This window comes from Thalassophryne amazonica, chromosome 11 (genome assembly GCF_902500255.1).
Source record: "Thalassophryne amazonica chromosome 11, fThaAma1.1, whole genome shotgun sequence".
Classification (NCBI taxonomy): domain Eukaryota; kingdom Metazoa; phylum Chordata; class Actinopteri; order Batrachoidiformes; family Batrachoididae; genus Thalassophryne; species Thalassophryne amazonica.
This window is the reverse complement of record NC_047113.1, coordinates 980,108-1,003,871: the sequence shown is the minus strand read 5'-3', so window position 1 is coordinate 1,003,871 and position 23,764 is coordinate 980,108. Positions and strand designations below refer to the sequence as shown.

Below are 23,764 nucleotides of genomic sequence, written 5' to 3'. Positions count from 1 at the left end.
CGTCACAGGACTGCTCATTTATGGAGCAGTTTTCTGAAGAAAAATCCTTGGAAATGTTTTTTGCTGTTGTTTGTTTACCTCAGAATTTCTGATTACTGTTTAAAAAAGTTTAGAACAGTTGTAATTAAAATAGCTAAATAAATCAATAAATGGTTCTTTAGAAAAATTTCATCTGTAAATTAGTGTTAGAGCTTCTACCTGTGCAAATGTCTTTTGACTTTGATTCGTGGACATTTTTAATGATCTATTCATTTGTTGTTAAAATATAAAATGAAACAGCCTTTTTAAAAATAATAAAATAGTTGCTGTTGAAAGAGCCTTTTATTTAGAAGCAGGTAATATGCTGGATTCTCGGGACCAGATGAAGGTCTCTTCTGCAGCTTTGAACTCTGGTGGTTTTGCTGAAAGACACTTTTGTCCTACTTTGAAGAGCAGAGATGTTTTCTTTTGACTGGACTTCGTGGTGTTCAGCTCATCAATGGAAATTTGGTTGTCTGCACAGCAAATGTTCCTGATTAGGACAAATAAAAATATTTCTTTAAATATAAAGAAACACTAAACAGTTTTATATGTAAAAAAGAAAAAAAGGGGAAAAACGAGGAAAAAAACACCAGAAAAAATAAGTTATTTAAAGTTGAGCTTTTGTGCTGTCTGAAAAAAGCTGTAGCTTTATTTGGTAAAAATAAAAAAGACTGAACCATTTACAAATTAAAGCGTTCACTCAGATCAACTGTGCTAAAGGCTAAGCTAATGTTAGCTGATCATTAAACCTTCACAGCAGTTCAGTAAACGTCACGTTTTATTTTTACATTATTCTCACCTTGATAAAGCTGCAGAACTAAATTCCGTTGGGCAAACTGGGACTTCGCATATATCCAAAAAGTGGGAGATTTCAGACTGAGTGGGTTTGCTCCATCACCCCGGCTGCCTGCCTCGCTCTGTCCAGGAATGATGCCTGAAAGCCGTCTTCTCCGTGCGGGTCGGCCCGCTGTCGCGGTTCGATCGATATCCCACCAAGTCCTCAGTCCTCCCTCGGTCAGCGTCACTCCGAAAAGTAGCTGAAAAAAAGCTTCTCCCAGCAGGGTGATGGGAGAATCGTTCTACTGCTGTTTTTTTTAAAGCTTTTTTTTGTGATTCAGGCGACGCAAATTGAAGAAGGCGATCGCTGAACTTTTTTCAGGTTGTGGAAACAGCCAGAGTGTGACGTAGCTGCAATCTCTGCCCCCTTGCCGCTGCCGAAGCGACGCATCTGACGTCATGCATCTTGGGACACATTGACGGATTGGCCTGATGAAAGGCCCTTAAATCGTTTCACTCGATTATACGAGTTTGGAGATCGTTTGATACAAATATCGATATCGTGATCAAAATTTGGTTAATTGCGCAGCCCTAGCGTTGGCCCCAGAGGGTTAATGGCGAACGGCAGTAATTCCCAGAACCCTTCTGGACGACCAGTGAATCTGAATGTTTCAACCTCTTAGCAGTAAACAAAAGTTTTTCATCTTAGAAATAAGGTCTACACAACAAGGGCTTAATAAAAAGCATGAATGAATGCATTGAAGCACATTTGACACATTACTACATAAACTGAGTTGAACTGAAACGGGAGAAATGTGGGGTGAATGTAATTGCAAAGTTATTACAAACAACATCCTTATAAACTTACATGTATGCTTTTGTCAGCCGATTAGTGTAGTGTGACGCGAACTACTAGGGCCGGTGATGAACACTTTTAAGCAGGGGTGTAAGCAGCTCTCAGTCGAATGGAGTCAGAGCTCCATCTACTGGACAAACGGTGCAAGGACATTTTACATTGCCGACACAAACATTATTTCAGTAACTGTTCTGTTTATGAGAAATTATCGGCGTTCTGTCGGCAAAATTTTGGCCAATAGTGAGTACTTTGAAAAGGGCTTATATCGGCCGATATATCTGTCGGGCTCTTGTTCCATCATCATGGAACAATGCAGGCTTAAATGGGTTCAGCTCGTATGATAAAACCATTCTTATATCAATGTCACAGTGCTTCGCAACAGAGAGCAATTGACGGAATAGTACCTCTGGGTCAAGAACCATTTTCCTCTCTTTGTCAAATGACAGGGCCTTCTTCATGCTTGCAAAGGTTGCCACAGTAGCTTTGGGAGTAGCATCCCAAAAGCTCTTGGCCTCTCCATCGATTAGCCGTGCAGCAAGGAAGTTGTTGACAATGGTCTTTTCTTTTTCTGGAATGGACGGCAAATCAGCCGATTTATCGATTATCAGCATTTTTTTCATCCAAATATCGTTATCGGCATCGGCCGCAAAAAATCCATATTGGTTGGGCTCTACTACTCTGATTAGTCCAGGGACAAATGGAAAATGTGCAGTATGTGGGGTCCTGAGCACCAGGATTGGGGAAACACAATATTATAGAAAAGTGACTCCTTTCAAAGTGTGTTTGCGTGTGCAAAGCCTGCTGTTATAGCCTCATGTTTTATAAACTAGCCGAACAGAGTTCAATGTGTCACCCTGTCAGTATTGATTTAACTTTGATTATAATGTTTATTATGCTCCTAATGTTTTGCTGACGACCTCTTTGTGGTTGTACCATTCATGACTTATTCCAGTTGCAGCAGCATTAAAGTGATAACATCTCATTGTTGAAGCATCTCATTAACCTGTGAGCTGTGTCTCTGTTAGGTACTGGCCATCCCATGAAGCCCCACCGTTTGTCCCTGACTCATAGTCTGGTTCTCCACTACGGACTCTACAAGAAAATGATGGTGAGCAGCACAAATACATTATGTTGCGGAGCCACAACACACTGAGAGCTTTCAAACATATGCCTCTCCTTTAATTAGGTGTAAGAAGTACACATTGGCATTTGATGCTATTCTTTTTTCCTCCTAATTTTTTTAGGTGTTCAAACCCTACAAAGCATCTCAGCATGACATGTGTCGGTTCCATTCTGAGGACTACATAGACTTCTTGCAGAAAGTTAGTCCCACGAACATGCAGGGCTTCACAAAGAGTCTAAATGCATTCAACGTAGGCGATGACTGGTATGTATTACTATTTATGTGGTTATTAGTAAAGGCCCGGTCACACAGCACTTAACAAAGGGCAACGAAGCCCTAACGAAACAAGAAATCTGGACTTTCATTGACTTTCATTGGCATCGTTTAACCTCCGTTCCTGCAGCTGGCGCTTAGTCAGGATTTTTAAACTGTTGAAAAATTTGAACAAATGGCGCCGAAAACCTCAATTTGTCTGTATTTCGTTTTGGTGTAGTTCTTGACGGTTTCTTATCGTTTGCTTAGTTTTTGTAACATTAGCATTTAGTTTGGCTTCATTCGACCGGCTGAATGATTTCAGACAGTACAGAAGCCGGTTTGTGAGCGCTGCAGTGTGTGGTGTGGAGCTTCTGCTGCTGTGTGTGATGTGGCGAGTGCTGCCGCAGTCATGCCGTGGTGCTGGCAGGCTAGGAAAAATTTCTCGGCCTCCTCCACTAGTCACAGCAGTTCATGTCAGCGATCAGGAGCGCGATCAGCGATTTGATGGCAGCAGAGGGGCTTTGCAGGAGCGTGATCGGCCTTGTTTGTTTCTGTGGTGCTGAGGGCTGACACGACATAAAATAATATTTCATGTTATCTGCTGTGATCTCTCAGAGCGAACTGCACCTCCGTTTGTGCAAACCAGGCGGCACTTTACAGAAGTGGGACTTTGAGCCATCGAGTGTGGGGAAAAAAGTTCCAGCAGCAGTGGACATTCATGTGTGAACAGCTTTGATCCAGCTATGAAAACAGAAAACCCAGTGCCATCAGCTAGAGAGAAGGTGAAGTGTGTGCATGCATGTGTGTGTGTCTGATCCATGTACACATCGCCTGTGCGTGCGTGAGGTGATCAGAAACAGGGTTTTGAAAAAAAGGGCAAATAGAGAGAGACAGCGCTAGCTATCTCTGTCTCTCCCTTTGTCTCGTATGCACAATTTCGGTTGTACAGACAGTGATTTAGAGTTTTGGTATTTGAGAGATTTGAGAAATATTTGCCGTGTTTGCAGTGGGTATTGTTTTGGGCGTCTTTTGAATGTTAAACAAGCGCTTCAGTTTTTTTGTTTTTGTTTTTTTAATTGGAGCAAGACAGAGCATGCAGCGTGTTGTCAGAGTCTGAATCAGACAGTGAGGATTCTGATGATGGAGATGATCACTCTTTTGTTCTGGACGAGGAACCAGAGCAGGTGGATCCACCGACCTGCGCACAAATCTCCACAGTGGGACGGCTCACGTGCTTCTGTTTGCAGCTGAGCTCCATCCCAGTGGAGAATCCTGGAGTGCAGAGATGCAGACACACACTGCTCCAGCAGTGGCTCCAGGTGCGTTTTGTTTAAAGTGTCGAGATCAATGTTAGCTTCAGTTTCGTTTGGTTCCTCTTTCATTCCTTTTGCGCTCTTGAGTCTAGGCTATTTGGCTATTTTGTGATAAAGCTCGTTCGTCCACCTTTTCTCAACGATTTGTGATTGTTTTACTTTTTTCCCTTCGTTCAGGAATTGTCGTATGCCGTGTGACCGGGTATTAATGTATGCATGCATTCATATCGACCATATTAAATTGATAGCTGGTGTGTCTTACCATTTATAGAGTTCCTGGCTTTCTGTGTGCTCCTATCTACCATATAAAATTGTGTATGTGTTTTTGACCTTGTAAGCGCTTGGACATTTAGATAACAGGGGAAAATGTCTATCATGCATGTGATGAATTCAAAATGCAAACATGCAGCTGTGATTTGTGTGTATTTACTTCCATGTTGGGCTAATAAAGTCAAAATTGCTGCAACAAATCTATGAGAGAGATTAAAATAGTCATTTTGGCTAAACGATCTATTTAGTGCCATCTTATGAAAAAAGAACATGCTAGTGAGTTAAAACAAAACACCAAAAACCCAGGAATGTACAGATTAAAGTCGTTGTTTGTGAGAGATTTATTTTTTTGAAACTGTGGAAGAAAACGGTCTTTGTAACCATCAGATGGATGAGGAAAAATCTCACAAGCAAGGCATATCTGTGTCAAAGTCAACAGTGTAGAATAAAGCTGTTGTTGTCATTGTTGTCATGCGAAATTTGTCCTCTGGATTTAACCCATCCTAATTGCAATTAGACACCATCCAACCACTGGGAGCAGTGGGAAACCACAGTCCGGCGCCCAGGGACCAACTCTCGATGTAGAGACTCGAGAAAGGAGCAGAACCTAAATAAGCATGTTTTTGATTGTGGGAGGAACCTGGAGTGCCGGTGTTGCAGACCGAATGGTCCCCCCTAAAAATTGGTCCACCGTGCCTCCACTGCGCATGCGTCATTTCGGAGCTCAGCAGCTCATCTGAGATGGACTCTCTTCACCCAAAGAGATCAAAGGGAATAATGGGATTATCCATCAGATGAGAAGGTAAACCCTCTTAAATCATTCTAAAGTCAGTTTTAAGCAGAAACAAGGCCGTTTTAAGCAGAAGCGAGGCGATAATCGGTGACGCTTTAAAATGACAGAGGCGCAATGAACCCAGCAGGAGCAGCTCGTCATGGCTGCTGCACTCTTATTATGAAATAATGCTGAATTTATGTGGAAATAATTGTTGTACAAAAGCTTCAGATAGCTGTTGCTAAGACTGATGATGACTGGAGTGCAGTTTTAAGCAGAAACAAGGTGATAATTGGTGAAATACCACCGATGCTCCGAAATGACGCCTGCACAGTGAAGACAGGGTGGACCGATTTTTAGGAGGTACCGTTCGGTCTGCGAACCCAGAGAAAACCCACACAGACACAGTGGGAACATGCAAACTCCACACAGAAAGGGTGGGAAGGGATCCCATGACCTTCTTGCTGTGAGGCACTAGTGCTAACCACTAATCCACGGTGCTGCTAGTGCAGATTGGACTGTGTGATATTACTGTATATACCAGAAATTGAGCTGCAGCCTTAGTGTTTTCCACAAATGAAATAATAGCCGGTGATTAAATGAATAGGCAGCAACATGCTTTGTAAAAAAAAAAAAACAGCAACTCTAGGGGGTCCAAGGACATACCCCTGGAAGATTTTGAAGAAGGGTGCTATTTGGTGGCTTCTGCTGCATTTTGAGTGTCATTTTGTTGTCTATGTGCACTTTATTTTAGTAGCACTTGTACTATAAATAGTCATAAGTAGCATGTAAGTAGGTTTCAGTTTGTCATGTAGTGGAAGCTATCCTTTTATAAGAAGTATGAACGTATGGCTTCTTTGTAATCCGCTGCAGAATGTAGATTGAGCATCTGCAAGATGGAAACGTGCTGTAGGAATGCAGTCCTTACTTCTTCTAATACTTTAGTAAATACAGAGGGTTGACCACTTGGAGTGTAATGATTCATTTTAGCAATGATTCTATTCGTATCACGATTCGGCTGCCGAAATGATTCAACAATGATGTTGGTTCATTTGGAATGATCCAATCCGAAAAAGATTCAGTGACTTGAAATCAATTTAGTACCTTTTTTTAGTCAATAATTCAACCAGTGTGACTGTAAAATAAATACCTGGATAGTTGTTCGGAGTGGGTAATCTGTGGACTGAACTGGGCTACTGCACCGGCCACAGTTATGTTCCTAGCGTTATCTGTGTTGAAGGCAGGATTCTTGTCAGCGATATTCCACCCTGTATAGGCGTCACATAGTAACGTTCCAATATTTTTACGAGAGTGGGCTTCATTTAAAACCCTGGTTTGCAGAACAAAGGTCTTCGTTTTCCACTCTGGATCAATTTGAGCATGGTCCAGCCATCCGTGGTTACTTGTTCAGCCTTGTGTGAAATCCCATGGTAGGTGGTTGGAGAGATTTGTCATGTTGCCGTGGTATTTGACAAATAGCAAGCGACTTATTTAGAACTTCTCTGTCTTTGCAAAAGCCAAAGTGTTTCCACACGCTGGACCACAATAGTGGCTTGATAATTTCTCGCTCGCCGGCTTCTCCTCCACATTCGCCATGCTATGTTTTTTTTTCTGCTGGCACGTGGCGATGGCGTTACAGACAGGCAGACTGAATCAAGTAACGTTGAACGTCTTTATCATTAAAAGTGTTAACAAAACACATCCATATCAAATCTGCCATTTATATCCAATGTGTTATTTCCTAGTATTAAGACAATTGATTAATTACGTTTTAAAACGATTTTAAAACAATATATGTCATCTGGAAGGCCAGCTTGCCGAGCACAGATAGATGTAGTTGGATCATAGGAATATAAATTGATACATCGATGAAGTAGATGAATCATTACACCCCTATTGGCCACAGATGTAATACTGTTGGTTGCACAATTATTTTGGGCAGTGACACAATTTCTCAAAATTTGCCTCCTGTGTATGGCCTTAATGGAGTTACATTTCATCTGAAAAGTATTCACAGCGCTTCACTTTTTCTACATTTTATGTTACAACCTTATTTCAGAAGGGAGTAAATTAATTTTTCCCCTCATTCTACTCACAACACCCCATAATGACAACATGAATAGTTTTTTTTTTTTTTTTTTGCAAATTTATTAAAAATAAAAACTAAGAAATCACATGTACGTAAGTATTCACACCATTTGCTCAGTCCTTTGATGCTCCTTTGGTAGCAATTACAACCTCAAGTCTCCTTGATCATTTTGCCACAAATTTGGTGCACCTGTCTTGGGGCAATTTGGTCCATTCCTCTTTGCAGCTCCTCTCAAGCTCCATTATGTTGGATGGGGAGCGTCGATGCACAGACATTTTCAGATCTCTCCAGAGATGTTCAATCAGATTCAGGTCTGGGCTCTGGCTGGGCCACTCAAGGACATTCACAGAGTTGTCCTGAAGACACTCGTTTGATATCCTGACTGTGTGCTTTGTGTCATTGTCCTGCTGAAAGATGAACTGTCGCCCCAGTCTGAGGTCAACAGCGCTCTTGAGCAGGTTTTCATCCAAGATGTCTCTGTTCATTGCTGCATTCATCTTTCCCTCAATAGTGGAGAAGCTTGAATCTTTGACTGGACTGGGTTGCTTGACGCAAGGACGTTTCACTTCAAATCGCAGAAGCTTCCTCAGCTAAAATTCTTGCTCTGGTAGTCTGACTTCTGTCTTGACCCTTGTAGACCCTTGTTCTTCTCTACAAGGGTCGACAAGGGTCAAGACAGAAGTGAATACTTTGAAAGGCTGTGTACATGTGATTTCTTACTTTTTTTATTTTTAATAAATTTGCAAAAATCAAAAAAAAAAAAAGAAGGGGGTATTTTGTGTAGAATGTTGAGGAAAGCAATGAATTTTATCCATTTGAAATAAGGCTGGAACATTAAAATGTGGAAAAAGTGAAGCGCTGTGAATACTTTCTGTATCCACCCTAAAGTGAAACATTCCAGATGTTTGCACTATGGCAGTACTGGGCTGAATCTAAGCAGATGGTTTTTACCCATACACTTGATAATTCATTATAATGCTGCTGTCTGCAGTCACATCATCAATGAACACCATAGACTTCTCAATGTTTCTCTGGCCTTATTTCACAACAATAAATAAACAACAATAAATTTTGAAACTGAAAATTAAAGTTTTGTTCTTGAATTTTATAATCATTTAAAAAGTATTCTCAAAATAAAAATAAGTGTAAGATATATATTTTTCAGTTTAAAAAATTTTTTGATTCAGCTCTAATTTTTTTGATCAAATAATTTATTTTCATTCATATTTCTTTTTTTCACCTTCAGATCTTTTTTTCACCTTCAGATCTTATTTTTTCAGTTTCAAACTTTTGGCCCTGTTCTGGTGTGGGAGGGCGTGGCTTCGATTGAGAGGGGCGTGGACTTGTGAGTGACAGCAGAGCAATCAGTCGTTACATGATGTTGCTTTCAGGAAACGTGGGTACTTTGATAGATAATGACTCTGCTCCCGTCTCCATTGTTTATTTACTACGCGGCTGGTGTGTGAAAGAAAATAGAGAGAATGAAAGCTTATTACGAGGCTTTAAACCCTCGAGATAAAGCTGTTTATTGTGATCGATGTGTAGCAGTTGGTTCAGTGGATCCGTATGTTGTACCGAATAGTGAATTTAATGGCGATGTAACAAAGTTGACCGCCCGTAAATCCAAAGCCGCCCGGAAGAACGCTCCGGCTGCCGGCGGTGTTTAGAAGCCTCACCGTTACAGGCCCGACACTGAGGCGCTGAGAGAGATCCACCGCTACCAGAAATCCACCGAGCTGCTGATCCCCAAGCTGCCGATCAGGTCAGCCTCGCCGGCCTCCTGCAGAGCATCACAGTGGAGCTCTGAAAGCGGAGGTCGGTCTTGAAGTCCTGAGCGATTTCTCTCACCAGGTGCTGGAAGGGCAGCTTGTGGATCAGCAGCTCAGTGGATTTCTGGTAGCGGCGGAGTGCCACGGTGCTGGGCCTGTAACGGTGAGACTCCTTCACACCGCCGGTAGCTGGAGCGCTCTTCTGGGCGGCTTTGGATTTCCGGGCGGTCTGCTTGGTTGTGGCCATATTGAAGCTTTCTTCAGATCTACTGAGGCAGGTCTCTGTGTGTCACTTAGAAAGCTTGTAACACTCTGCTGCAGCCTGTAAAAAGAGCGACCTGCCTCATTTTCATGCGGCGATACTGCGCTGCGTTCACGGTCTTGTGTGGATTTGGGACACATCGTTTTTTTTAGGTAAAGGTGTTAAACTTTACAATCTTGCATATTTTCCAGTTTTTAAACATCAAAAATGACCAAGAGTGGTCTAGAATTACTTGTAATAGACATCTTTAGCATCACTTTATTTACAGGTATCAAGACAACACAGTGGAGAGAAAGTGTTAAGTCATTATCTATCAAAGTACCCACGTTTCCTGAAAGCAACATCATGTGAGGACTGATTGCTCTCCTGTCACTCACAATTCCACACCCCTCTCAATCGAAGCCACGCCCTCCCACACCAGAACAGGGCCAAAAGTTTGAAACTGAAAAAATAAGATCTGAAAGTGAAAAAAGATCTGAAGCTGAAAAAAAGAAATATGAATGAAAATAAATTATTTCATCAAAAAAATTATAGAGCTGAATCAAAAATGTATTTAAACTGAAATATATATATATCTTACACTTATTTTTATTTTGATAATACTTTTTAAATGATTATAAAATTCAAGAACAAAACTTTAATTTTCAGTTTCAAAATTTATTTTTCAATCTTTTTTTAATTTTCAGATTACAAAACTTTAATTTTCAGTTTCAAAATTTATTTTTTCAATCTTTTTTTATTTTCAGATTACAAAACTTTTGGCCTTGATTTAGCTCCATATAATTGTAAGCTCAGATGCTTAGTCGAAGACTTTCTAAACCATAACCAAACATCTTTGTGTCTTAGTCCTGTATTTCCAGGTCTTTTTGAGTTCTGTTCAAGATACACAGGAGCGTCTTTACAGGGAGCAACACAGCTCAACCACAAGGTAAGAGATGCACATTTTCAGCACTGCTACATCTGTACAAAATGCTAAATAGCTTTCATTTGTTATACTCGGCGATGGGCACAGCTAACCAAAAAGTTAGCTTCAATAACTGCTGATCAGCTAACTGAAAAGTTAACTTTTATAACGCTAAACTGATAAACTGTGAAAAAAATTTAGCAGAAGTTACAGCTAACCGCTAACCTTTAGTACTTACTCGGTACACCGTCAGCTACAGATTAGCCAGTTTTGAGTTAAAGCACCGCCGAGGCTCCTGAGTAAAATCAAACGTGATCACAAACCCCAAACAAACAACAAGCCAGAGCGTCTGTTTTTATGCACACCGCCCACTGCTATCCAAAAAAAAAAGTGTCATTTACTTTCTGCATACTATAACACAGACAGCGGGCAGGAGACATGAATCACAAAGCACTTTTCACTCATGGTTTCACTTATAAACAACTAATTCTGGACAGTTTATCCACATTAACAGTAACTGTCATTTTTACAAAGTGAAAATATCACACATATCTTTTAAAGTAATGCACTAATTCTGAAGGTTTGAGCATTAACAGACACGCATGCCAAAAGGAGTTATGGGAAAAATGGGTCTCCATCACTGGTTGGTTGGTTTATTTATTTGTTAAAACCAACACACAAGTTACTGTAATGTGTGTGTTGGTTTTTTAAATAAATGTGTATTTGTAAATGAGTAACAATTTGCTAATGTGATACATATACAACTCCAATTTCAATGAAGTTGGGATGTTGTGTAAAATGTAAATAAAAACAGAATACAATGATTTTCAAATCCTCTTCAACCTATATTCAATTGAATACACCACAAAGACAATATATTTAATGTTCAAACTGATAAACTTTGTTGTTTTTGTGCAAATATTTGCTCCTTTTGAAATGGATGCCTGCAACAGGTTTCAAAAAAGCTGGGACAGTGGTATGTTTCCCACTGTGTTACATTACCTTTCCTTCTAACAACACTCAATAAGCGTTTTGGAACTGAGGACACTAATTGTTGAAGCTTTGTAGGTGGAATTCTTTCCCATTCTTGCTTGATGTATGACTTCATAATGTGCTTCATAATGTGTCACACAATGGGCGACAGGTCTGGACTGCAGGCAGGCCAGTCTAGTACCCGCACTCTTTTACTATGAAGCCACGCTGTTGTAACACGTGCAGAATGTGTCTTGGCATTGTCTTGCTGAAATAAGCAGGGACGTCCCTGAAAAAGACGTTGCTTGGATGGCAGCATGTGTTGCTCCAAAACCTGGATGTACCTTTCAGCATTGACCCCTCCCTCTCACTGCCTCCAATGCGCTTACCAAGTCTGCGGGCTTGGTAAGCGCCACAGCGGGCCACTCACACCGTCTGCTATGCGGAGCTGTGGCCAACTCTGGCAACAGGTCCAGAGACTACGCTCGCTGTTTTGATGCGGAGCGTTCTGGCAGCCCGCAAGGATAGACTTGTTGGGCAATTCTATGGTAATGGAATTACAGCAACAGCAAAATCTGGACATACTGCATCTAACGACTACAGATTAGGTCACATTGTAATTCCGTTACCGTAGAATTGCCCTCTTGTGGAAACATCCACAGCGCTGCAGGGTTTCAGTAACCACAGCTGCAGAGCTCCGTGGCCACTGAGAGAGGTTTGTATCTTTTTAATGACTTGGATTCTCTGCAGGTCCCACATCCATACCCCGTAATGGTAACACCGGAGGCAGTGTGAGCGAGGGGTGATGGTGCCGTCACAGATGCATAAGTTGCCCATGCCATGGGCACTAACACACCCCCATACCATCACAGATGCTGGCTTTTGAACTTTGCACTGGTAACAATCTGGATGGTCTTTTTTCCTCTTTTGTCCAGAGGACACAACATCCATGATTTCCAAAAACAATTTGAAATGTGGACTCATCAGACCACAGCACAATTTTCCACTTTGCGTCTGTCCATTTCAAATGAGCTCGGGCCCAGAGAAGGCGGAAGCGTTTTTGGATGTTGTTGATGTTTGGCTTTCACTTTGCATGGTAGACTTTTAACTTGCACTTGTAGATGTAGCGACGAACTGTGTTAACTGCCAATGGTTTTCTGAAGTGTTCCTGAGCCCACGAGGTAAGACGACCCTAGGCCTTTCCCTTGAATTTCTCTGTTACTGAATCACATCGATGATTTGCCTGCAATGAGTGGAAACGATGTGAAAAGGAGAAGAAGTGACAACTTCATCAATAATAATAATAATAATAATACATTTTATTTATATTGCACTGTACATTTGTAAACAAATCTCAAAGTGCCACAGAGGTTAAACAAAAAGCATAAAACAACAATCAACAACAATAAAAATAAAACAAGATCAATTAAAAATCAGTTAAAATTAGCAACTATAATTCATAAGCTTTCTGAAATAAAAACGTTTTAAGATTTGATTTAAAAGAGTCCACTGACTGTGGCGCCCTCAGGTGGATGGGCAGGGCATTCCACAGGCGTGGTGCTGCTGCCTGAAAGGCTCTGTCCCCCATTGTGTGGAGCTTGGTTTTGGGGACCTGGAGGAGGTGAGTGTTGTTTGAGCGGAGGCATCTCATGGGCCCATGGGGGGACAGAAGTTCTTTGAGGTACGCTGGTGCACCGCCGTAGACACACTGATAGGTCAGGAGGCAGATCTTATATTCCACCCTGAACCTAACAGGAAGCCAATGGAGTTTGTTGAGGATGGGAGTAATGTGTTGAGTTTTTGGCACCCCCATCAGGATCCTGGCAGCACAGTTTTGAATGGACTGGAGACGTTGTAAATTTCTGCCAGAGATCCCGATGAGGAGTGCATTACAATAGTCCAGCCTGGAGGAGACAAAGGCGTGGACCAGCCTCTCAGCATCAGACAACGACAAGGAGGGGCGGAGTTTGGAAATGTTCCTAAGATGAAAGAATCCTGTCTTACAGATATGCTGGATATGGATGTCAAATGAAAGGTTGGGGTCAAAACGGACTCCCAAGTTTGTAACAGATGTTGATAATGGAATGTTGTGGCCAGAAAATGAAAATACTTTGAGGGGGGATGTTTTCAGTTGATGTGGAGTGCCAATGAAAATGGCTTCAGTTTTTGTGCTGTTTAGCTGGAGAAAATTGTCATTCATCCCGGCCCTTGTCTCCTCCAGGCAGGCAGTGAGAGTGTGAATGGAAAATGAGGAAGTGTGGTCTAATCTGACATAGAGCTGAGTATCATCAGCATAGCAATGGAAGGATATTCCATGCCTTCTGATGATGTGGCTCAAGGGGAGCATATAGATGGAAAATAAGGTCGGTCCAAGGGCCGACCCCTGGGGGACCCCACAGGTTGCAATGTGGGGCCTCGACCTGGCTTCCCCAAGGGCCACATACTCAGCTCTATCAGTCAGGTAGGACCGAAACCACTGGAGTGCTGTATCTGAAAGACCAATGAAATGCTGGAGTCGGTGAAGAAGGATGGTATGGTCTACAGTGTCGAAGGCGGCCGAGAGGTCCAGGAGCAAGAGAAGGGATGGAGAGCCCTGGTCAGAAGCCATCAGCAAATCATTGGTGACCCTTACCAGGGCTCCTGACCCTGACCATGCAAAATATACACTCTACGTGAGGAAATGCAACTCATAAGAGAAACGCTGCTGTTGAAATTAGACATGACCAAAAAAGTGCGAAAGAGAGGTTCTATATTCTAGGGTTAAACTTTTAGTGTGTTTATAATTGGATTCTAGTGAATTCTTGTTTGTTGTCCTTGGAGAACATTGTAACTAACACTTGACACTATGTAGTGAAGTTCCAGAACCAAAAATGAAAGTTTTAATTTCAATTTCCCTATTTTCACCCACCGGAATACTGAGCAACAATTTCAAAGATGGAAACTGGAATCATTCCAGCAGTCAAACGTGCTTTCAGCTCAGTTGGGTTTAACACTGCATGCGTATTGCTGACAGATTTTTGCATAGCCATTGGCTAAAATATCACAGATTTGAGGGATTGGGGAACCCAAATACAGATCTTTTTAACAAATTGTTGCCGGCACTCCAGTGAATAAAAACGAAGAATCTTATAGTGTTTCCTCTGCATTAAAAATGTGTGAAATTAAAAATTTTATATGCAGTCAAAAGTCATATTGTGTTTAATATCTCTATTTTATTTCATATAATTTTATGTGTTTCTCTGAAAGTTATGCCATTCTTGTTATTTTATATACAGCAGGTTTGTAGCATCTTCCACTGAAATCTTGTTCTCACATGTGCACTGATTCCAGGCTTTACTGAAAACTCCCAAAACCAACTTAAGAGTTGATTACTGACACAAAAGGACGATAAACACTCAATTAACAATTAACCCTCTTTTCCACAGAGTTTAAGAAAATCCTTTAATCTTGCTTAAATCAAGCTTACATTTGCTTGATTAAACTTATGATTAGACAGAGGTTTTTAAGACAACTTTAACCACAGATTATATATTTCTATTACATTTGACAGCTAAATTCATTTAGTTTCTATCTGCTTAAGCACGTCCAATAGTGAAGCAGATAACAGAATATTTACAGAGGAATCTTTCAAATTATGAAACAAGCACCAAATTTGGTGCAAATACTCCTTGGACATTACGCTTTTGTAAAACCACGTTAGCCACCTAAATTTTCAACAGGCTGCCAGGTAGAGGTCAATTGAAGAATTACACAGGGGTCAAAATTTGCAAATGCTCCAATCATGTTGAAAAAATACTACATTATTTGTCTGATCATGGAGATTCCAAAAAGGTATAGTTTGGACTTTCTGTGACTGAATGTTACGGAGTTATGGGGTAAAAACAGCAAGAATGGTGACAAAGGTCAATTTCAGTTTGTACAGGGGTCAAAAGTTAAAGATGCTCCAATTTTGGTAAAAAGTGGTGCAAATTATTGGTTGTGCTAGTAGGATTAATAAATGGAATAGTTTTGACTATGTTGAGTGCTTGGTCTCCAAAGTAAAGGTCAAATAAGGTCAACGTCCATTGAATTCTATGACATGTGACATATGTTACCCTGTAACATGATAACTCAGCATGACACATGGTGCAAACTATTCCATTTATTAATCAGACTAGTACAGCCAGTTACTTGCAACACTTTTTACCAAAACTGGAGCAACTTTAATTTTTGACCCCTGTACAAACTGAAATTGACTTTTGTCACCATTCTTGCTGTTTTTACCCCATAACTCCGTAACAATCAGTCACAGATAGTCCAAACTATACCTTTTTGGAATCTTTGTGATCAGACAAATAATGTGGTATAGTTTTCAATGTCATTGGAGCATTTGTAAATTTTGACCCCTGTGTAATTCTTCAGTTGACCCCTACCTGGCTGCCTATTGAAAATTTAGCTGGCTAACGTGCTTTTACAAAAGAGTAATGTCCAAGGAGTATTTGTGCCAAATTTGTTGCTTGTTTCCAGAAATGAACGATTGTTACAGGTATCTGCTCCTCTACAAGTTTAAAAGATTCTGTCTGCTCGTTGAGTGCGACGACACGCAGCGCCTTCCAAGTTTAAAAGATTGTCTGCTCGTTGAGTGCGACGACACGCAGAGCGTCCAAGTTTAAAAGATTCTGTCTGCTCGTTGAGTGCGACGACACGCAGCGCCTTCCAAGTTTAAAAGATTGTCTGCTCGTTGAGTGCGACGACACGCAGAGCGTCCAAGTTTAAAAGATTCTATCTGCTCGTTGAGTGCGACGACACGCAGAGCGTCCAAGTTTAAAAGATTCTGTCTGCTCGTTGAGTGCGACGACACGCAGCGCGTCCAAGTTTAAAAGATTCTATCTGCTCGTTGAGTGCGACGACACGCAGAGCGTCCAAGTTTAAAAGATTCTGTCTGCTCGTTGAGTGCGACGACACGCAGTGCGTCCAAGTTTAAAAGATTCTGTCTGCTCGTTGAGTGCGACGACACGCAGCGCGTCCAAGTTTAAAAGATTCTGTCTGCTCGTTGAGTGCGACGACACGCAGTGCGTCCAAGTTTAAAAGATTCTGTCTGCTCGTTGAGTGCGACGACACGCAGCGCGTCCAAGTTTAAAAGATTCTGTCTGCTCGTTGAGTGCGACGACACGCAGCGCGTCCAGGTTTAAAAGATTTGCACGCTTTGTTCCCATTGTTTTGAAAGTGATTTATCAGTGTTTTCGGCATTGACTGTGTGAATTCAGAGTGAAAATGCTTGAATTTTGCATTACCGACTATGACAGGTCTGAAATGTCACTGCAACTATGATTCTGTCTTCTTCTTTTCCTTCCTTCAGCTGCTCACATTTGGGGCAGGTCACAGTGAGGTGGAAAGAGTTGGTTTCCATCTCACCCTGTCCTCTGCATCTTCCTCTGTCACAGCAGCCACCTGCATGTCCTCCCTCAGCACATCCATAAACCTCCTCCTTGTCCTCCCTTTTCTCCTCCTGCCTGGTGGTTCCGTCCTCAGCATCCTTCTCCCTATATACCCTGAGTCCCTCCTCTGCACATGCCCAAACCATCTCAATCTCACCTCTGACTTTCTCTCCAAACAGTTCTACCTGTGCTGTTCCTCCATGTTTATTCATAACATGTCCATCCTCTTCACTCCCAAAGAAAATCACAGCATCTTCAGCTCTGCCAGCTCCAGCTTTGTCTGCTATCTTTTTGTTAGCACTACTGTCTCTAATGCCGCGTTCACACCGGATGACACGCAGCGCCACAAATTCACCATTGCCTGGTGTGTTGCTCTGCTTTCGCTGTGAAAATTCGCTCCAATGTGTCATCAAATAGGAGGAGCTTCCATTCAGCTCGCCATCAAGTCACCATGCTGGACCTTGATCACACAGAGCGAGTTGCTGTGCTCTATTTGTTGTGGAAAGCGGACAAGCGCTGTCCCTGGGTTCACAACATCCTCATGAGACGTTCCCAATTCAGGGAGTTTCATTATTTGCTGCAGGAGCTGCGTCTGGATGATGGCCACTTTCAGCAGTACTTCCGCCTCTCCAGGACCCAGTTTGAGGACCTTGTGTCCCGTTCGCACGCACACATGTGAACAACTAAAAAAAAAAAAAAAACCCAATCATTCCCAATTGAAACCCAGTCAGCAGCAGCTGCTGCTCGCTCTCCCCTCAAACTCTGTCATAATTGTGTTATAAACCAGCCACCATTTGATTTATTATACATCTGTGTAGTTAATAAATAAAATTATCTTCACGGATGATTCGTTCGTGCGCGCACGTGGAAAAGGAAAAAAACTAGCTCCTGCGGTGCTGCTGCTCGCTCTCCCCCTCCAACTGTTGGGAAAGTGTAAGTACACGGACCCACAACAGGGGGCGCAAATGAACGGACAATAGAATAGGTCAAATAACAACACTTTACTGTTGCGAACGTGCACAACAAACACAACAGATTCCACAATAGATCAAAGGTCAAATTACAAGGTGTCGTGTGGGCAGGCTCGAAGATAGGAGACGCCTGTCCAAAGCAGAACCGGAACCACACGATTTCCTCCGCCACCAGACCCCGGGAATACTGGAGCCGCCAAGTCCCGAACTCCCAGGTGGCCACTGCCTCCGCGTGTCGGACCTGGTACTGCTGGCGAGGAACAAAAACACAATTAAACGTGGGTGCGTCTGCACCCAGCAATCTGCACGGCAGGGAAGCTACCTCCACCTCTCGTTGGAGAAAAAGTCTATCACTCACAAAAATCACAACAAAAAGGCTTTCTATCAAGCAGTCAGGCTGAGGATATTACCTTTCAGGTAGAACGATATCTCGGCAAAGAGGTGGAGATGACGTCTTGCTGATATACCGATGCAGATCAGATGAGTGGTGACAGCTGTCACAGGTGATGAGTGTCAGCTGTCACCCCGGCTGCTCCTGTGAGGCGGCAGCGCCCTCTGGTGCCTGGAGCCCGCACTCCAGGCAGGGTGCCCTCTGGTGGTGGTGGGCCAGCAGTACCTCCTCTTCAGCAGCCCACACAACACCAACTCTGTCATAATTGTGAAATAAAGGACAAAAGGGACATACGTCCTGCTCACAGGCTGGCTGCCAGAGACAGGACATGCCCACATCAAGTATAAACTCCAGAAATCTCCACGTCACTACATATCCAGTCATTGATTGGTCATCGTGATGCGACAAGATGAAAAAGTTCCGATTTTTCAACTTGGGGAGGACGGCAATGCGACGCGATATCATGCCACAAACACGCCAGTTGTTCAAAATCATGTCCGTCGCGTCACATTGCGTGGCTTGGACTTTTGTGGTGCCACAATGCGTCCTTCCATAGGGATTACATAGCAACCTCTCGCCACCGTTGCTCACGTGTCATCCGGTGTGAACGCGGCATAAGGCGTACACGTAGCTGGTTTCACTACTGTCTTGTAAACTTTCTCTTTCACTTTTGTAGATATCCTTCTGTCATAAATCAGTCTTGCTACCTTTCTTCACCCACTCCACCATTCCTGCACTCTCTTCTTCACCTCTCTACCACACCCTCAGTTACTTTGGATATTTGACCCCAAATCCATCACCATTGTCAACAGGAAAGGACTCAGTACTGATCGTTGATGACACTTCTTTCTTCACCTTACAGTGCATCTCCTTGGTCTCCTATCTGCTTTCTTCATCTCTCTGACATTCCCAATTCTTTCTTCTTATGCTTTCTTGAATATCTTCTTTACACCACTGTACAGGATTTTGTTTTGAAAATCAACCGAGGCAACAAAGAGCCCTGTAGATATTAACAGTTGCACAGAATTGATTTAATCAGTGAATTCTTGGCCAGGGAGCTAAGAAGCAAAAAAAGTGGCACAGTCCTGTTGAGAAGAATTCTTGAAAGTACTTTACCCATCAGAGAGTCACCAAAGCGCCCATGTCAACTCTGAAGCATTTGCACGTTTCAGCAGCTGTAATGGGGAGATGGTACTGATAATACGAGGTCTGTCCATAAAGTATCATACCTTTTTATATATTTTTTTTAACTATATTGGATTTGATTCATATGTTTTTACGTCAGACAAGCTTGAACCCTCGTGCGCATGTGTGAGTTTTTCCACGCCTGTCTGTGATGTCATTCGCCTGTGAGCACGCCTTGTGGAAGGAGTGGTCCCGCCCCCTCGTCGGATTTTCATTGTCTGGAAATGGCGGAATGATTTGGACTTTTTTTCCATCAGAATTTTTTGAGACTGGCACCTGGAAACCATTCGAAAAATTTATCTGGCTTTCGGTGAAAATTTTACGGGCTTCACAGAGAATAAGGTCTGTTAGTACAGCTTTAAGGACTGCTTTAAGGACGCTCGGCGCGCCGCGCTCCGAGCTGCGACGACGCGGCACAAGCCACCGGACCATTTCTAAGCTGATGGCTCTGTGGATACGAGACTGTCGTGTGCTCTTTCTCTGGTTATCACAAGAGCTGGACATCAGCCATTTTCCGGCAGATTTCACTTTTAACAAGAGATTTTGTCATGGAAAGCCGCGCGGAGGCTTCGCACGTAAAGACCGATTCGCTTTGGAAGCGAGACAAAGAACACCTCCATTTCAGTGTGTCAGAGGACAAGTTTGGACATGTCCAGCTCTCCACAATTTCACTGATACTTACTGGACTGGTAAGCATTGAAAGCCGAGATAAAACTTGTCCTCTGACACGCCGAAACGGAGGTGTTCCTTTGTCTCGCTTCCAAAGCGAATCGGTCGTGACGCGCGAAGCCTCCGCACGGCTTTCCATGACAAAATCTCTTGTTAAAAGTGAAATCTGCCGGAAAATGGCTGATGTCCAGCTCTTGTGATAACCAGAGAAAGAGCACACGACGGTCTCGTATCCTCAGAGCCATCAGCTCAGAAATGGTCCGGTGGCTTGTGCCGCGTCGTCGCAGTTCGGAGCGTGGCGCGCTGAGCGTCCTTAAAGGGGTCCTTAAAGCTGTACTACCAGACCTTATTCTCTGTGAAGCCCGTAAAATTTTCACCGAAAGCCAGATAAATTTTTCAAATAGTTTTCAGGTGCCAGTCTCTAACAGCTTCTGAAAAAATTCTGATGGAAAAAAAACCCAAATCATTCCGCCATTTCCAGACAATAAAAATCCGACAACGGGACGGGACCACTCCTTCCACAAGGCGTGCTCACAGGTGAATGACATCACCGACAGGCGTGGAAAAACTCACGCATGCGCACAAGGGTTCAAGCTTGTCTGACGTGAAAACATATGAATCAAATCCATATAGTTTAAAAAAAAAAAAATCAAAAGGTACGATACTTTATGGACAGACCTCGTATGTTTTACTGTTTCTTGACCAGTCATACCTTTCTGCTAGACGGGCACAGAGAAAGCCACTGTTATGAAGAAAATATAAAATCTAGGTTTTTGTTTGCCTTAAGGTTTATAGGTGATATTAAGATTGATTTCCAGTGATTGTCAAATAATTGTGGACCCATCTGAATTACTTCAGTTTGTCTTAATTTATTGTAAAGGTCTGCAGTGATTTTGTGATGATGACTCTTCTTTACTTTCCAGATCTGTGACATTGCCATAAATTGGGCTGGGGGTTTACATCATGCAAAAAAATTTGAGGTTAGAACAAAGTCCTAACAACTCTCTACCATCCTGTGTTTTGTTGTGAGTGGTTTTATTGATGCAAAAGGACTGAGTGAATTTGCTTGTGTTTGCAGGCATCAGGATTTTGCTATGTCAATGACATTGTCATCAGTATACTGGAGCTACTTAAGTAAGAAGCCTCACATTTCAGTGACTCTCATCATTCACCACTGTGCTGCTGTAACATTTAGACTTTGTTCAGACTGTCGGTAAAAAACCTGTTTTATGTTAATATCAGATTTGGATCTGATTCCATGTTGCAATTCTGAACAATCAATCAATCAATCAATCAATTTTTTTATATAGCGCCAAATCACAACAAACAGTTGCCCCAAGGCGCTTTATATTGTAAGGCAAGGCCATACAATAATTATGACTTATGAACAGTCATAAGTCACCTTGAAAATCCTTTTTTTCCTAGTTCATTTCAGTTGTTATTTGTAGGTGCTTTAAAATGTGATTCAAACCACATATTTGTAAATCTGTTTTAGTCTGAATGCTCTGATAGATTCTGGGGAAACAAACCACATACATGCACACAAAAGCCCAAAATAATTTGGAAAATCACTTCCAAAAAAACCAACAAAAAAAAAACAGACACAAAGTGTGGAATAAAAATCATATCAAAGGCAAATGATGTGGACTGTACTCGTGCTGTCATTGGACATTCAGTAGTTACACATGTATGTTCACTAGACAGCGTTTCTTGGTTGCGCACATGGGCATTTATTGAATATAATGTGGACACACTGTGGAATCAGATATGTAATAAAACCCATTTGAACTGGCAATCTGAACAAAGCCTTCCCTGCAGAAATCAGTAACATTTTGTTTCATCTATCTGGTGCTTGTGTCTTTTACAACTGTGTATGTGCTACAGATACCACCCTCGAGTTCTTTACATCGACATAGACATTCACCATGGTGACGGCGTACAGGAAGCCTTTTACCTGACTGACCGTGTCATGACTGTGTCCTTCCACAAATATGGGAACTACTTTTTTCCAGGAACAGGTGAGGAGTATTGTAACTTTGTAAGAATTTCTTCCAAGTCTTTATCTTGTGCAGGCCCTGATATATTTCAGTTTTTTTTCAATTTCAATTGAATTTCATTAATATAGCACCAAATCACAACAGAGTTGCCTCAAGGCGCTTCACACAGGTAAGGTCTAACCTTACCAACCCCCAGAGTAACAGTGGTAAGGAAAAACTCCCTCTGAGGAAGAAACCTCAAGCAGACCAGACTCAAAGGGGTGACCCTCTTCTTGAGCCATGATACAGACATAAATTACAGAACCATTCACAGAACGAATATACAGGAATATACATGCTGTTGGTGCACAGGACAGGAGGGTCGCCAGCACAGATACCACACCCATCTCTGGATGGAGCTGCACCTTAAACAGAGAAAAAAAACAGAATGAGGCATCAGAAAGACAAGAAATACAGTATAATTTGTCAGCATTAATCAACAAGAAAACAAGAAATACTAAGGTGATCGCCGGCCACTAGCCGTAAGTGTCACTAAAAGACCCAGAATTTAGATAAAGTTGAGGCCGCGGCACGCTCCAATTACTAATAAAATGAACTAAAAGAGTAAAAAGTGTAAAACTATACTATACTAGTATGCTAGCCATACGAAAGAGAAAATAAGTGCTTCTTAAGTCTGGACTTGAAAGTCTCCACAGAATCTGACTGTTTTATTGACGCAGAGAGATCGTACCACAGAACAGGGGCACGATAAGAGAAAGCTCTGTGACCCGCAGACTTCTTATTCACCCTAGGGACACAAAGTAGTCCTGCACCCTGAGAACGTAAAGCCCGGGCTGGTACGTAAGGTTTAATTAGTTCAGCTAGGTAGGGAGGTGCCAATCTGTGAACAGTTTTATAGACTAGTAGCAGAACCTTAAAATCTGATCTCACTGGGACAGGAAGCCAGTGAAGAGACGCCAAAATGGGTGTAATGTGGTCAAACTATCTGCTTCGTGTCAAAAGTCTGGCAGCAGCATTTTGAACCAATTGGAGACCCCTAATGCTGGACTGCAGTAAACCATAAAATAGAACACTGCAGTAGTCCAATCTAGAAGAGATAAACACATGGATCAGGGTCTCAGCATCAGCCATAGACAGGATGGGACAAATCTTCGCTACATTTCTTGAGACAGCCATTCATGCTTTCATCAGCTCCAGACTTGATTATTGTAATGCACTTTATTCGGGCATTAATCAGTCGTCTCTTGCACGTCTCCAGTTGGTGCAGAATGCTGCTGCTCATCTTTTGACAAACACTTTTAGACGTGAGCATATTACGCCCATCCTGTACTCACTCCACTGGCTTCCAGTTCGTTTTAGAATTGATTTTAAAATTTTAATGTTTGTTTTTAAAGCTATTTATGGCCTTGCACCTCCCTACTTGTCTAAAATTTTAACTTTGCGCACCTACAGTAGGACATTAAGGGCATCTGGCCAGCTTTACTTAGATGTTCCAAGGTCAAGATATAAACGCTGGGGTGATCATGCTTTCGCGGTAGCTGGCCCGAGACTGTGGCATGAACTACCTCTTGAGTTACATACTATTCCTGACCGAGCACTTTTTAAATCTAAGTTAAAGACTTATTTGTTTAAACTGGCTTTTAACACTTAGTGGGGAGGTGACATGTTCTGTTATTTTTATGTTCTTTTTTATGTGTTGTTTTAAAATTTTTATTTTATATGTGTTTTATTTTTGTAAATTTGTGTTTTTA

The 23,764-nt window shown here is 42.1% G+C and overlaps 1 protein-coding gene across 1 annotated transcript in view; it reads left to right on the top strand.

Moving 5' to 3' along the window:
- hdac3 (histone deacetylase 3) overlaps positions 1-23,764 on the top strand; it is a 102,464-nt gene that overhangs the window by 17,393 nt on the left and 61,307 nt on the right. Inside the window, exons 2-7 of the mRNA XM_034181563.1 lie at positions 2,680-2,762; positions 2,899-3,041; positions 10,354-10,435; positions 20,940-20,996; positions 21,095-21,150; positions 21,901-22,034. Coding sequence (XP_034037454.1) covers positions 2,680-2,762; positions 2,899-3,041; positions 10,354-10,435; positions 20,940-20,996; positions 21,095-21,150; positions 21,901-22,034 — 555 coding nt within the window. The remainder of the gene's footprint in view (positions 1-2,679; positions 2,763-2,898; positions 3,042-10,353; positions 10,436-20,939; positions 20,997-21,094; positions 21,151-21,900; positions 22,035-23,764) is intronic.